The sequence below is a fragment of the Desmodus rotundus genome, chromosome 2 (assembly GCF_022682495.2).
Source record: "Desmodus rotundus isolate HL8 chromosome 2, HLdesRot8A.1, whole genome shotgun sequence".
Taxonomy (NCBI): domain Eukaryota; kingdom Metazoa; phylum Chordata; class Mammalia; order Chiroptera; family Phyllostomidae; genus Desmodus; species Desmodus rotundus.
The window spans coordinates 86668463-86682078 of NC_071388.1; the positions used below are offsets into that span (position 1 = coordinate 86668463).

The following is a 13616-nucleotide window of genomic DNA, read 5'->3' on the forward strand; positions in this document are numbered from 1 at the left end:
TGTAACTTGCTAAAACACTTATGATGGTTACCATTTTTTAGCAATAAAGTGTTTTTAAATTAAGGCATGTACTTTATTTGTTAGACACACTGCCATTGCACACTAATCAACTATAGAATGGTGTAAGAATAACTTTTGTATGCCCAAGGAAACCCAGAAATTCATGTGACTCACTGTGTTGTGACCTTTGCTCTTCTTGGTGGTTGGGGACAGAGCCTGTGCTGTCTCTGAGGTGGGAATAAAGGGGAATGAGTGTTTGCAAAGGTATTTTGTTCAATTTTGTCCTCTTTTTTCCTACAGAACAAAGTTCTGTCTCCATCGATAAGAGAGCTAGCAATGACGATCATGAAGAAAATGGTAAGACATTTCCTTTATCAAAACATTTATAGTATAAAAATACTACTGTAAAAAGTAATTGAAATATTTTTAAATTGTTGTTCAATTACAGTTGTCTGCATTTTCTCCCCACCCCTCCACCCCACCCCAGCCAAACCCATCTCCCCCTCCCCCTTGGTTTTGTCCATATGTCCTTTATAGTAGTTCCTGAAAAGCCCTCTCCCCACTATGCCCTCCCCACTCCCCTCTGGCTATTGTTAGATTGCTCTTAACTTCAATGTCTCTGGTTATATTTTGTTTGCTTTTTTCTTTTGAAGTTTTAACTGATTCACATATTGTCATTCAAGACTTTTGTAGAGGAAAATAAGGTGGGAGGGACTGTAGGATAATATAACAGGAAAAATACAATCAGGCTTTTCCCAATGCCTGTGATTAAACAGGCTCTACCCGCTTAAATAAGTGGTTGCTCTTCTCATCTCCCATTGTTATTTGTGGAGAATGGTACTATGTAGATGAGGGCGCACCCAAGTATTTACCCTCCTGAAGGAAACATGGGACTGTATCTACTGTACAGAAAGTTAAAGTGAAGGAAAACATACCCAGTTCCTTCCCAGACTCAGATTGCTGACCTTTTATAGTTTTTCAGCCACTTGTAGGTTCATTGGGGACTGAGAATTCACTTACAAATTGCAGCTTGATTGTATATTTTCTTTTTGTTACATGCCTTTTATTGAGTTCTGTTAATCAGAATACAAATAAGGGCTAAGAGTGGCCTAAACTTGTTAAAAACTCAGGAACATCTTGCAGGGAAATTAAAGTTGACTGAGGAGACCCCGACTTCATGACTACTTAATTTAGAACTGTGTCATGGGTCTCTGACTAGAGATGCAAACAATAGCTTAAAGTCCCACCTCCCCTAAAACAACACAAAACTCCACCATCATTCAATACTTAAGATGAAAATGGTTATTCTGACATGAAAACACCCATTTAGAGTCCATTTATCTTGGCCGTCAGCTCTTTCAGAAGAGCAAGGCAGCCCAGGAAATGAAAACCTGACTGTGACAACACTTCACGGGGTCCTTAATACCCAGGGACTCCCTCTCCCCTTTCCTCACCGGGATTTGGCGATGGCTTGCCACGACCAGACAGTTCTACCATTGCAGAGACTTTCAAGCTTTCTCTTTTCCAGTATTACGTTCACTCTCCAAGACCTAAGTGTCATTCACTGACCACCTAATGGCATCAAGGTTATAAATGTCTGGGTGCCAATTCAACATGGAAAACAATTGTCTCATTCATTTACTTCCTTGCTGCAGTCAGCCCAGGAGGCTGTGATGAAGTTTCCACCAAGAATTTGGAAGAAATGTATCACTTAGAATTGATTCAAAAATGTGATGAACTAATGATGGGTGAGAGCTCGGGTAGGAGCAGAAATCACCTTAAGTGAAAAGGTGAAATACCAGAGCCTGCAAACCCAGGCAATTTGCTAAGGTTTTATACTCTAGTTTTATATGAATAACCATCTAGATTTAGTATGCTGAGTCTTAGCATCCCGAAGAGTAAGTATCTCAGTATCTCTAAGACTGCCTGCAGCAAAGGGCCCTGTCAACACAAGAACTGACATTTCTGGAGATGGGTTATAGCTCCCAACACCAGGTTTGCATAGCTGAGTGACCCCAGCTCTGAAGATAATTTGATTCACTCTTCTGGCTCAGTATCATATTATTCATCAGTTTTCTAATAAATTTTGATTTCCATATAAATTTTTATGCAAGGAGAAAATGGATAGCCCAGCTGACTTTATGATCTATTTCCCTTAATTTTAATCATCAATTTATAAGAAAGAAAAACATAACCAGGATTTTTGTGACTTAATCAAATTTTAATCCTATAATTTACAGAAGAAAATCAACTCTCAATTATGTGTGAATGCTACAGGGTCCAATTTTCTCTATCAGCTGGCGTTAACTTTACAATCTCATACCTTGGGCACAGTTTTGTTTAATCTTATTTGCTACAATGTTGTGACAGGTGTTTATAACTGTGAAGTAGAAAGGATGCCATTGTAAAGAAAACCTTTAAAAAGAAATAGGACACTCTGTGAGTAGGAAATCCTCAGAACTGCTGTGGTCCTCCGATAGTGATGATGAGGACAAATTTAAAGACCAAAGCCAACACATTGAGAATGGCAGACAAGAAAGAACTTGAGTCCTTCAACACTGTTGAGCCCCTGAATTAATCTTAGAGCCACCTGTAGAAGTAGGTGTTAGACCAGAGAGGCAAACCGATGAGAATGAGAGAAAATAAGGATTTATTATAGGGATTCAGCCTTACATAACCGGGACCCAGCTGAGGAAGTCTATGTCAGGCTGTCCCCTCTGCATCTGGTGCTGAGCCTGAGGTCATTCTAGGTCAGCTGTGCCAGTGGTCAGGAGGGAGCATTGGAGGTGGAGTGAGGAGAGTGATGATCAGCTGGAATCCATGTCTGTCTGAGGGCCTCCACAAGTCCCTGCTGTGGGTGACCTACAAGAGAAGCTGGTGCCCGTTGCCATGGAGTCCCACACACGCCTGGCCAAGACTGGGGCTGAAGAGGGAGGCTGACAGGCACTGGGAGAGCTGTGGGTCCCGGGAGCTGCTGCCGATCTCCAGCAGCTCACTGCTTCTGGCCTGGGCTAATTGCCAGCTCTCACAGTGCCTGGGGCCGTATACTGACCTTATGAGCATAAAATAAACAGCTGCTCCTTCACTTCTGCTTCTCAAATCTGGTAAAAGTTCTCCACACCCAACTCCAAACCAGAAGCACACAGAGAAAGGAATTCTGGAAATGCACCTCCAACTTAGTGAACCTGGCACCACACAAAGCCCCCGTGCCACCTATCACTGCCTGGACGTCTTGTGTAGGAGCTGTTCCAGTGAGTAAAGTCTGTCCCAGCATGTGGCCCACAGGCGTGTCAGTTAGGAAGGGTTCCCAAAGGAGCTCAAAGTGCCCACCTGTGACTACCTGTAAATCACAGTGCTAGTGAGAGGTTTATCAACTCCCACCGTTAATGGCTAAAATTGTCAACTGATGGATTAGGGATGAGTCAAGCAGAGTTCACTAACTTCAGTAATAACAGTTTACTAACATGCTCTAGTGATCATGGACTATAACTGTCTAAGGGTTTATCCAGTGAACATTACTATTTAAGAGGCAATATGAACAAAGAACAAGTATCAGTACATTTGTTAACTTCAGAATTGAAAAGAACATTACATCTATTCAACCTTTCATGTGAAATGTTTCCTTGTATTTGAGGATCAAAAGATCCCCATTAACCTTGGAAGCAAGGACACTCCCTTTAATTATTGCATTTTTCTAATCACTTCTTTTAAACTGCTTTTTTAAAACATGTTTTTTAAAATGTTTGTTTCAAATGCAACTTAACTTGTTGGCCATCAAATGGGAATGTGCACCTCTCCAGCCACTGTCTTTCATAAGCAAGGACCGCTTATTCTTCACGAACCTGAAAAACAGTATCAGTGTGTTCTATGAGATTCCTGTGATTTCCCTCAGTGGAACATAGGCCCAGAACCAAGCCCAGTCCTTTCCAGAGGTGAGCAGGCCTCAGCCAACTCTTCATTAGCCTCAAAGGGAGCCAGGGAACTGGGGCAATTATCTGCATTAGAGAAAGCAGACACCCACCAGTAACTCACCCAAAGGGCAGGCTCGGTCACTTGATTTTCCACCCGCCTTGCCTCGCCAGTGAAGGCAAAGCCCTCTACAGAAGACCCCACGAGGGAACGTCTCTACAGCCACATCACCAATTTGCCCCACAGCCCCGACACACAATTCTATCAGAAAACCTTTTCCCCTGCTTTATGATAGTTGGGAGATTTCCAGGCTTTCCTTCTGTGAATGGGAAACAATTAGTCATTGCACTGCCAAGAACACTTTTCCTATTCATCTTTGGCCTCTCAGAAGAAGCAATTTCTGCTTTGCTCATTTTATTCTTTGTTGAGAATAACTGTGACAAAGTCTAATACTTTACATCTGTTTTGGAGGCCCTTCAACCTCCTGCAGCTGAGTGCAATTGCAGCACATTGAGGCATTTCCCTAAACAATTCATGATATGGGGTTTCTGGGCAGGCTCTGCACAGAAGACTTCAAATCCAATGCCATAACCTTCTCGAATTGAGGCCAGAGTTCACATCACTTAACTGGACCACCTAGGACTTATCCCTGAGACATCTATGCAAGCACCAGTAAGAGATCGCTGGCCCTGGCCAGTGTGGCTGAGTTGACTGGAGTGTCCTCCCATATACCTAAAGGCCATGGATTTGATTTCCAGTCAGGACACCTATGAGAAGGCAGCCAATTGATGTTTCTCTCTCACATCAATGTTTCTCTCTTTCTCTCCCTCTCTAAAAACAATGAAAGAATGTCCTCAGGTGAGGACAAAAGAAAAAAAGAAATCTCTGTAGTTTGCCAATGACTCATACTTCTCAGATTTAGATCCAAATATAGTCACCATACCAACTTTTAGTCCCTCCTTCCAAAGAGGTTCTTTTGACCTCCCTTAAGGTTGTATTTACTACTGGCAACCATATATACTTATTTTTGTGGTGTTATGAGTAATTCATCTATAATAAATAAGAAAGACAACCAGGCATATGCCAAATTTTAAAAAAATGAAATGATGGTGCCTGTCTGTGCTAGGCGTTGTGCCAAGAGCTTTACAGGCATGCTATCAAGGATAGTCAGTATCTTTTAATCAGCTTCTCCTAGAGCCAGATCTCATTTTAAAAATTATTTGTTCTTGGGAAAGTTCATAAGGATGCTGAGACTACCCTGTCTGCTATAGTCTGAATGTTTGTGCCCCCCACAAATTCATCTGTGAAATCCTAACACCCACGGTGGTGGTATTAGCTGGGGCTTTGGGGAAGTGATTAGGTCATGAGGTTGGCATCCTTGTAAATGGTATTAGTAGATGGAGCTAGGATGGGTGGGATGGGGGAGAGCAATGGGAGAAAATTGGGACAACTGTAATTGAACAACAATAAAAATAAAAATAAAAATATTTTTTCTAAAAAAAAGGCCCCAGAGAGCTTCTTCCCCATTTTCTACCACATGAGGGTTCCAGTGAGAAGAGCACCACCTAAGAAGTGGCCCCACCAGATGCTGAACCTGCCAGTGCCTGGTCCTGGACTCTCTAGACTGCAGACTATGAGAACTATGAGAAGCCCAGTCTCTGGTGTTCTGCTAGAGCAACCCTAAAGGACCACAACGTTGACCCCACCAAGCCTACTGTTCGATGTTCTTTGTCATTCTACTACTTTGCCAGGAAAATTAGGGCAGTTTAATGGATCACAGAGATGTAGAAAGTTTCTTTCTCTGTGATTTAGAGCAGGAGGCTAGAAAGCAGAACTCTTGCATTTGTTCTCTACTGCCTCAGTTTTAAGCCTGAGCCTCCAGGTCTCCCAGGGCACAAAGTCATGCACTTATCTACCAAAGACACAGTCCACTTGGAACTTCAAGCAGACCCATCTGTGCTTTCTAAACCATCTTTGCTCCTTGGTCTCCTGACTATTCTATACAAATGAATTTGGGCTCTGGCTCTAGAGCCTGCAAGTTAACTTAGAATGAAGCATTTGAAAATATAAATACAGTGTGCATCCCACTCAAATGCTTACCATTTCCTACTACCTGGACAAGTAGAATTTAATAAATATGGAAGGTTTTATTAGATTTTGTTTTTGATGTTACTGTTTTTTAAAAGGATTTAAAGAGAAAATCAAGAAATGTCTTATAATACTAGTCCATGCAATGCTGTGAGCCCTAAATATGCATGCTTTAAGAGTTGAACATCTGACGTACCTTTTTTCCAAACTCTTTTGCTTTAATCTTGAGTTTATTGACTTGCGATTCTGCTATCTCTGCCCTTTCCTTAGCTTCGTTCAACTCACGTTGCTGCTTCTTGTACTTGGAAAGATATTGATTGGCTTGTGTTTCCTATAAAAATAAAAAATGAAAAAAAAAAAGAAATCCCTGTGCCTACATAGTCATATTTTTTCTGCTCTGACATAAGAAAGTTGAAAATATGTGAAAGGAATCTAAACTTCTGCATATTAAATGGAATAGCATATTTTGGTATGACATATAGGGATTCAGACTTTCCAGCAGGCACAAGATCTATTTTTATAACTGTTTTTCCCTGTAAGTGTAGAACACGGTCGGCACTTTCCACATACTGGGTGTAGAACAGCTCACTCAGATTTCGTATGTGCTAGAATAATCATGGTTGTTTGTTTTGTCATTAGTCCAACACTTTATTCTACACTGGGCAGAGGGGGCTGGCCTTACAGTTACACAGGTCAATGGGTAATAGATATAACAGTGTTTTAGCCCAAATCATTTAAATAACCAATTTGAAACCCCTAAAGAGATATTATTAGGTATAAGCCAATTTATACGGCACTTATCAATTACATTCCATGTAGCTATGGATAATAACCCAACATTGGCAGATACATATCAAGTATCTTTTTGTGCACAGTCACGTCCAGGTTCATCAGAAAAGGACTGTGAGATGCATTTGTGCTCACTCAAGGTTTTAGGGTGAGGAAGGCTCCAGGGTGATTACCTAACCAAAAAATGTGTCATCCCTGCTTGATGCCATGCTCTTACTTGGCTCATTTCTTGCAATGCACATGTTTAGGTATAATCACGATGTCGAGGGAGAGAGCTCTGGTTTCCCAGAGGGAAAAGTAGCACAAAACTTTACCATGGGTGATGACTCTAGCTTGCAAAAAAAGAACAGACTTTAAGCTGAGCTGCTTCTCTCTGACAAGCTGCATACCTAGCTCAGGGCCACACGTCTCCATTAATCAAAAGCAACGGCTGGGAAATCCATGAGGCTGCAACTGCCTCAGGCACTTACCGCTGCCTCAATTTGCTGCTTGTAACTTTGCACTTTTAGCTGAAGATCATCCATCAGAGACTGCATCCTGCTCAGATTTTTCTTGTCTTCCTCTGCCTGAAATGCATAGGTATGTATGTGAAGGTGATTTGAAGAATCTGAAGTCTGCCTTGGGAGTAGCCTCAAATGAGGAAATAAAGCGTAAGGAAACTTTGTTAAAATACAGTATTAGAATTATGACTTGAATATGAGTTTAACTCTACTTGTCCCAAGTTCTGAGAAATGAGTAAATACAGCTCTGAGGAATAACAGTCATTTCTCCTGATCCACAACAGAAGTTCCAGCCATTGCTAAAATGGAAGTTAAAGTCACCGGTTTCAATTTGATCACCAGTCCTCCTATCCCACTAAGCTACATCTGCCTGTGGTCTCTCAGCCACCTCTCACTCACCAATCAAACCAAATCTTCCTTTGAACTTTCTAATTGGCCCTTGACTTTTGCGAATGGAATAGGAAAGGTGGTTTTCTGGAGTTCTGGTGTGGACATCAGCAGACACAGTGAGGAAAATTCCATAAGCTACAGGGATGTCATTGTCCATTGTCATTGCTACCATGCAATTCAAACTTGAGCTGGAGAAAGGAAATCTAGTGAGACAGTGTTTCTGAGCTGTGTTCCATGGAGCCTTTGGGTATTTGGAGGAGAAAGGAGGGGACAGACAAGCAGGTAGATAAGGATCTACCTGCCCCCTCTTTCCCACAACCTTTAAACTAGAGTACCTCCACATTGGGGCTGTTGAACTTCCCAAAAGAAGAAAGTATCTCAACCTGCTAGTGATTCTGATGCTGACTTAATCAAGACCTACCCCTGTTATTCAATTTTCTTTTTCCTGGCTCTACCTTACCTATTTCATCAACATCAATTTCTTCAATGGCTTTCATTATCTCTGCATGTACCCTCCACTGCCCTCCAAAACTCCTACCACACCAACCAGATTCATCACCTATTTCCCCACACCTCCCTTCCTTATTTCCTCCTTGGTAAGTTTAGCCAATATCCCCCCACAACACAACACCAAGGCAGCAGACAGAAACACCCAGTCTTGCATTAAAAGAGGAATATTTGCAGAAGGAACAGAAAATTATAAGGCAGAGTATCAAGAGAAAATAGATTGCATTCTGTGACTTGTTAGAAACTCAGTATGTTAGAGCATAGGCTTAAACAGAAGGAAATATATGGAGACAAATATGTAGATTATTGGTTGCCTAGGAACAGGAGGAGGATGAGGATTTGGGGTGATGGCTAAAGAGTGTGTGGGGGGTTTCTTTTAGGGGTAAGGAAATGTTCTAAAATTGAATGTGGTAACCTATCCATACATCTGTGGATATAATAAAAGCCACTGAATTATATACTTTTTAAAAAAAGAGGGCTATTTGCTTATCTTAGTAGCTATAGCCTGAGGGGCAGTCTTCCAATTTAACAAACATCAAGGGGCCTGCTTCAGTCCTCTCCAAAGATGAGGAGGCTGCCTGCTGGGTGCTATCTTCAAGATCTCTAACTGCCTTGCCTCAGGCTGGTGGTATCTCTGAGAAAGAAGTATGTGTGCATGTCTGGTGCCCTGGCATCTATGGCTGCTATGCAGAGGACATATCCCTTGATAGCCTAGCTCTGGTGGCCACAAGGTTTGTGTTCATGGGTTCAATGGGATGGTATCAAACAAAAGAAACAGTATGCAACTGGCTACCACCCCAAGCCTCAATCAGAGGAAACAGACAGAAATGCCCATCTCCCATTTTTACTCTTAAAGAGGTATATTGGCATCTTTTAAAATCTCCTTCCTGAGGTTCTAGCTTCTAAACAGCCTGCATCTAGGCACTGACTGAGATCCTCCCCTTTGGGATACTGACAGGTTGTGGACACCCTCAACTATGGGGAATCATGAAGAACAATGACTACTGCTCAGACAATCACCAAGTGTGTGGAGACAATCAAGGACTAGGGCAAGGTTGAATGAGAAGAATCATCTCCTACATGATACTACTTATTCAAGACTACGAGAGGTAGCTGCTTTATTTAATGCATAGAAACCAACCCAAAGAGTCAAGGAAAATGAAATGACAAAGGAGCATGTTCCACATGAAGAACAAAATAAACTTTATTTAAAAAATGAACGTTAATCATTTATCTGATAAAGGATTTAAAATAACAATCATAAAGCTGCTCGTCAATTTCAGGAGAACATGCATGGAAAAAGTAAAAATTCCAACAAAGAGGAAATATAATAAAGTACTAAACAGAAAATACAGAGATGAATAATATAATAACTGACCTGAAAAATACAATAGAGGAACTGAAAAACAGACTAGGCAAAGCAGAAGAAAGGGTCCATTTACTCAAAGACAGGGCAATGGAATTCATCCCATCAGAGCAGCAAAAGGAATAAGAAAGAGCAAAGATAGCTTAAGGGACTTATAAGACAACATCAAGCAGACCAACATTTTCATTTACAGATGTCCTAGAAGGGGAAGAGAAAGAGAAAAGGGGCAGAAAACTTTCTGAAGAAATAACAGCTGAAAAGTTCCCTAACCTGGGGAAGGAAATAAACATCCAGATCCAAGAAGCCCAAAGAATTCAAAAGAAGATAAACCTAAGACACATTATAGTTAAATTGTAAAAAGTTAAAGACAAGAAGAGAATCTTAAAAGCAGCAAGAGAAAAACAACTCTTTGCACATAAGGAACACTCCCCCCCCCCCCCCCCCCCCCGCCCCGCCGCCTTAAGATTATCAACAGACTTTTCAGCAGCAACTTTCCAGGCCAGAAAGGAATGGCACAATATACTCAAAGTGCTAAAAGAAAAAAAAAAACCAAAAAATAAAAAAACCCTGCCAACAAAGAATACTCTGCCTGGAAAGTTATCCTTCAGAATTGAAGGAGAGAGAAACAGTTTTCCAGACAAGCAAAAGCTGATAAAATTCAACACCACTAGACCAGCCTTACAAGAAACATTAACAAGATTTCTTTAAGATGAAATGAAAGGGCACTAGTTACTAACAAGAAAACATGAAAATATAGCTTTGGTAAAGATAAATAGTTAAGTTCGGAATAACCTAATGTAATGGTGGTGAGTAAATCATTTATAAAAGCTAAAAAACAAAAATAGTAAAAATATGACTACAAAATTTGTTATTAAATGGACAAGATAATAAAAATGTAAATTGTGATATCAAAAACAAAATGCCAGTGAGAAGAGTAAAATTGTAGAGCTTAAGAATGAATTAAAACAAGTTTTTATCAACTTAAAATAGACTATTATAAATACAGGTTGTTTATGCAAGTCTTATGGTAACGAACAAAGCAAAAAACTACAGTAGATACACAAAAGACAAAAAGAATCTAAGTAAACCACCACAGAAAATAATCAAATTACAAACAGAGAAAGCAAGAGAAAAAAAAGAGGAACAAAGGAATTGCAAAACAGCCAGAAAACAATTAATAAAGTGACAATAAGTACATACCTATGAATAATTACTTTTAATGTAAATTGACTAAGTTATCAAATCAAAAGACATAGAGTGGCTGAATGGATAAGATACAAAACCCTTCTATCTGCTGTTTACAAGAGACTCACTTCAGATATAAAGACACAGAGAGACTAAAATTGAAGGGATAGAAAAATATATTCTATGCAAATGGAAACCAAAAATGGTGGGGTAGCTACACTTATATCAGACAAAATAGTCTTTAGGGTAGACTGTAATAAGTGACAAAAAAGGTCATCATATACTGATAAAGATGTCAATTCCAGAAGAGGAGATAACATTTGTAAATATTTATGCAAATGGGAGCATCTAAATATATAAAGCATATATTAACAGAAATAAAGGTAAAAATAAACAGCAATAAATAATAGCAGGGGACTTTTTAATAGAGTCTATTTATTTATTTTTTGAGAGGGGGGAAGGGAAAGAGAAAGAGAGGGAGAGAAGCACTGATTGGTTCCCTCTTGCATGCCTCTAACCAGGGACCTGGCACACAACCCAGGCATGTGCCCTGACCAGGAATCAAACTGGGGACCTTTCAATTTGTGGGATGATATCCAATCCAATGAGCCACACCAGTCAGGGCATAGTATAGGGGACTTTAAAACCCCCTTTCATCAATGGATAAATCATACAGTCAGAAAATCATTAAGGAAACAAAGTCCTTAAAGGATACATAAAACCATTAAACGAAATGGACTTAGTATACATATCCAGAACATTGCGTTAAAAGCAACAGAATACACATTCTTCTCTAGCACACATGAAATATTCTATAGGACAGGTCATATGTTGGGCTATAAAATGAGTCTTAATAAATTTGAGAGGATTAAAATCAAGTATCTTTTCCAACCACAGTGATACCAATTACAGAAAAACACAGGAAAATTCACAAATATATGATTAAACATCATGGTTCTGAATAACTAATGGGTCAAAGAAGAAATCAAAAGGGAAATTAAAAAATGCTTTGCAAAAAATGGAAATGGAAATACAACACACCAAAACTTAGAGGATACAGCATAAGCAGTTCTAAGAGGGAAGCGCATAGTTATAAATGCCCATATTAAGAAAAAAGAAATATCTCCAATAAATAACCTAATTTAAACCTCAAGAAACTATAAAAAGAACAAATGAAGCCCGAAGTTAGTAGAAGGAAGGAAATAAAGATCGGAGTGGAAACAAATGAAATAGAAACTAAGAGGATAACAGAAAAGCTCAATAATACTAAGCGCTTATTTTTAAAAGGATAAACAAAAATTGATAAACCTTTAGCTAGACTCACCAAGAAAAAAAGGAAAAAGGACTTAAATAAATGAAATCAAACATGAAAGAGGAGACATTACAACTAATACCACAAAAATACAAAAGGTCATAAGAAACTACTGTGAAAAATCAGAGCCAATAAACTGGAGAACCTAGAAGAAAATTATAAATTCCTAGAACATAAAGAACATACAACCTACCAAGACTAAATCATGAAGAAATAGAAAATCTGAACAGACCTATTACAAGTAAGGAGATTGAATCAGTAACCAAAAACCTCCCAACAAACAAAAGTCTGTACTAGATAGCTTTACTGGTGAATTCTACCAAACATTTAAAGAAGAATTAATACCAGTCCTTCCCAAACTCTTCCAAAAAAATAGAAGAAAAGGGAATACTTCCAAACTCTTTTGATGAGGTCAGCATTTACCCTGATACCAAAACCAGACAAGGACACCACACACACATACACACACACACAAAATTAAAAGTCAACATCCCTAATGAACAAGGATGCAAAAATCCTCAACAAAATACTAGCAAATCAAATTCAAAAGTACATTAAAAGGATTATATACTGTGGTCAAATAAGATTTATTCCAGGAATACAAGTATGGTTTATCAATCAATGTGATATGCCAACATTAACAAAATGAATGATAAAAATCATGATCATCTAAAAAGATGCACACACGCAAAAAAGGACCTGACAGAATTTAATATCCATCCATGACAAAAACCTCCCAGCAAAATAGCTGTAGAGGGAAAGTACCTCAATACAATAAAGTCCATATATGACAAGCCTAAAGTTAGCATCATACTCAATGGAAAAACACAGAAGGTTTTTCCTCTAAAATTGGGAACAAGACAAAGATGCCCACTCTCACCACTTTTATTCAGCACAGTACTGGAAGTCCCAGCCAGAGTAACAAGGCAAGAAAAAGTAAAGGCATCCAGAACAAAGTAAGAAGTAAAACTGTTTTTATTTTCAGATGACATGATATCACATAGAGGCAATCCTAAAGATTTCTCCGAAACCTGTTAGAACTAATAAACAGATTCAGTAAATTTACAGAATACAAAATAATAAACAAAGTAGTTGTTTCTGTACACTAATAACAAACTATAGGAAAGAGAAACTGAGAAAATAATTCTATTTACACTTGCATCAAAAAGAATAAAATACTAGGATTAAATTTAACCAAAAGGGTGAAAAATATATATGCTGCAAACTATAAGACATTGGTGAAGGGAATTGACACAAAACAGTGAAAAAAGTGCTCCCTCTGGCAGCACATATACTAAAATTGGAACAATACAGAGATTAGCATGGCCCCTGTGCAAGGATGACCCGCAAATTTGTGAAGCGTTCCATATAAAAATAAAATAAAATAAAATAACAATGAAAAAGTATTCTATTCTCATGGATTAAAAGAATTAATATTGTTAAAATGTCCATACTACCCAAACTAATCTTCAGACTCAATATAATTTCTAATATAATTCCAAAGGTGCAGAAATAGAACAAATAATTCTAAAACCTGTATGAAACCACAAAAGATCCTGAATAGCCAAAG

The 13616-nt window shown here is 39.0% G+C and overlaps 1 protein-coding gene, 1 long non-coding RNA gene and 1 other non-coding gene across 4 annotated transcripts in view; 2 read left to right on the top strand and 1 right to left on the bottom strand.

The window, feature by feature from the left end:
- The window catches only part of LOC139440692 (uncharacterized), a 41391-nt gene that overhangs the window by 14053 nt on the left and 13722 nt on the right, over nt 1–13616 (top strand). Inside the window, exons 3-4 of one of the 2 annotated variants that reach the window (XR_011650870.1) lie at nt 301–357; nt 5414–6304. This is a non-coding gene — a long non-coding RNA (uncharacterized lncRNA). Of the gene's footprint in view, nt 1–300; nt 358–5413; nt 6305–13616 lie in introns of those variants that run through there. The other variant, XR_011650871.1, reaches the window with a different exon arrangement.
- MYH15 (myosin heavy chain 15) overlaps nt 3573–13616 on the bottom strand; it is a 139167-nt gene continuing 129123 nt past the window's right edge. The window contains 3 exon segments of the mRNA XM_071220618.1: nt 3573–3842; nt 6194–6328; nt 7257–7352. Of these exon segments, the coding sequence (XP_071076719.1) occupies nt 3828–3842; nt 6194–6328; nt 7257–7352 (246 nt within the window). The 3' untranslated portion in view covers nt 3573–3827.
- LOC112320717 (U6 spliceosomal RNA) lies at nt 13317–13420 on the top strand. Its single transcript, XR_002976434.2, has one exon. It is a non-coding gene; the product is annotated as a U6 spliceosomal RNA (small nuclear RNA).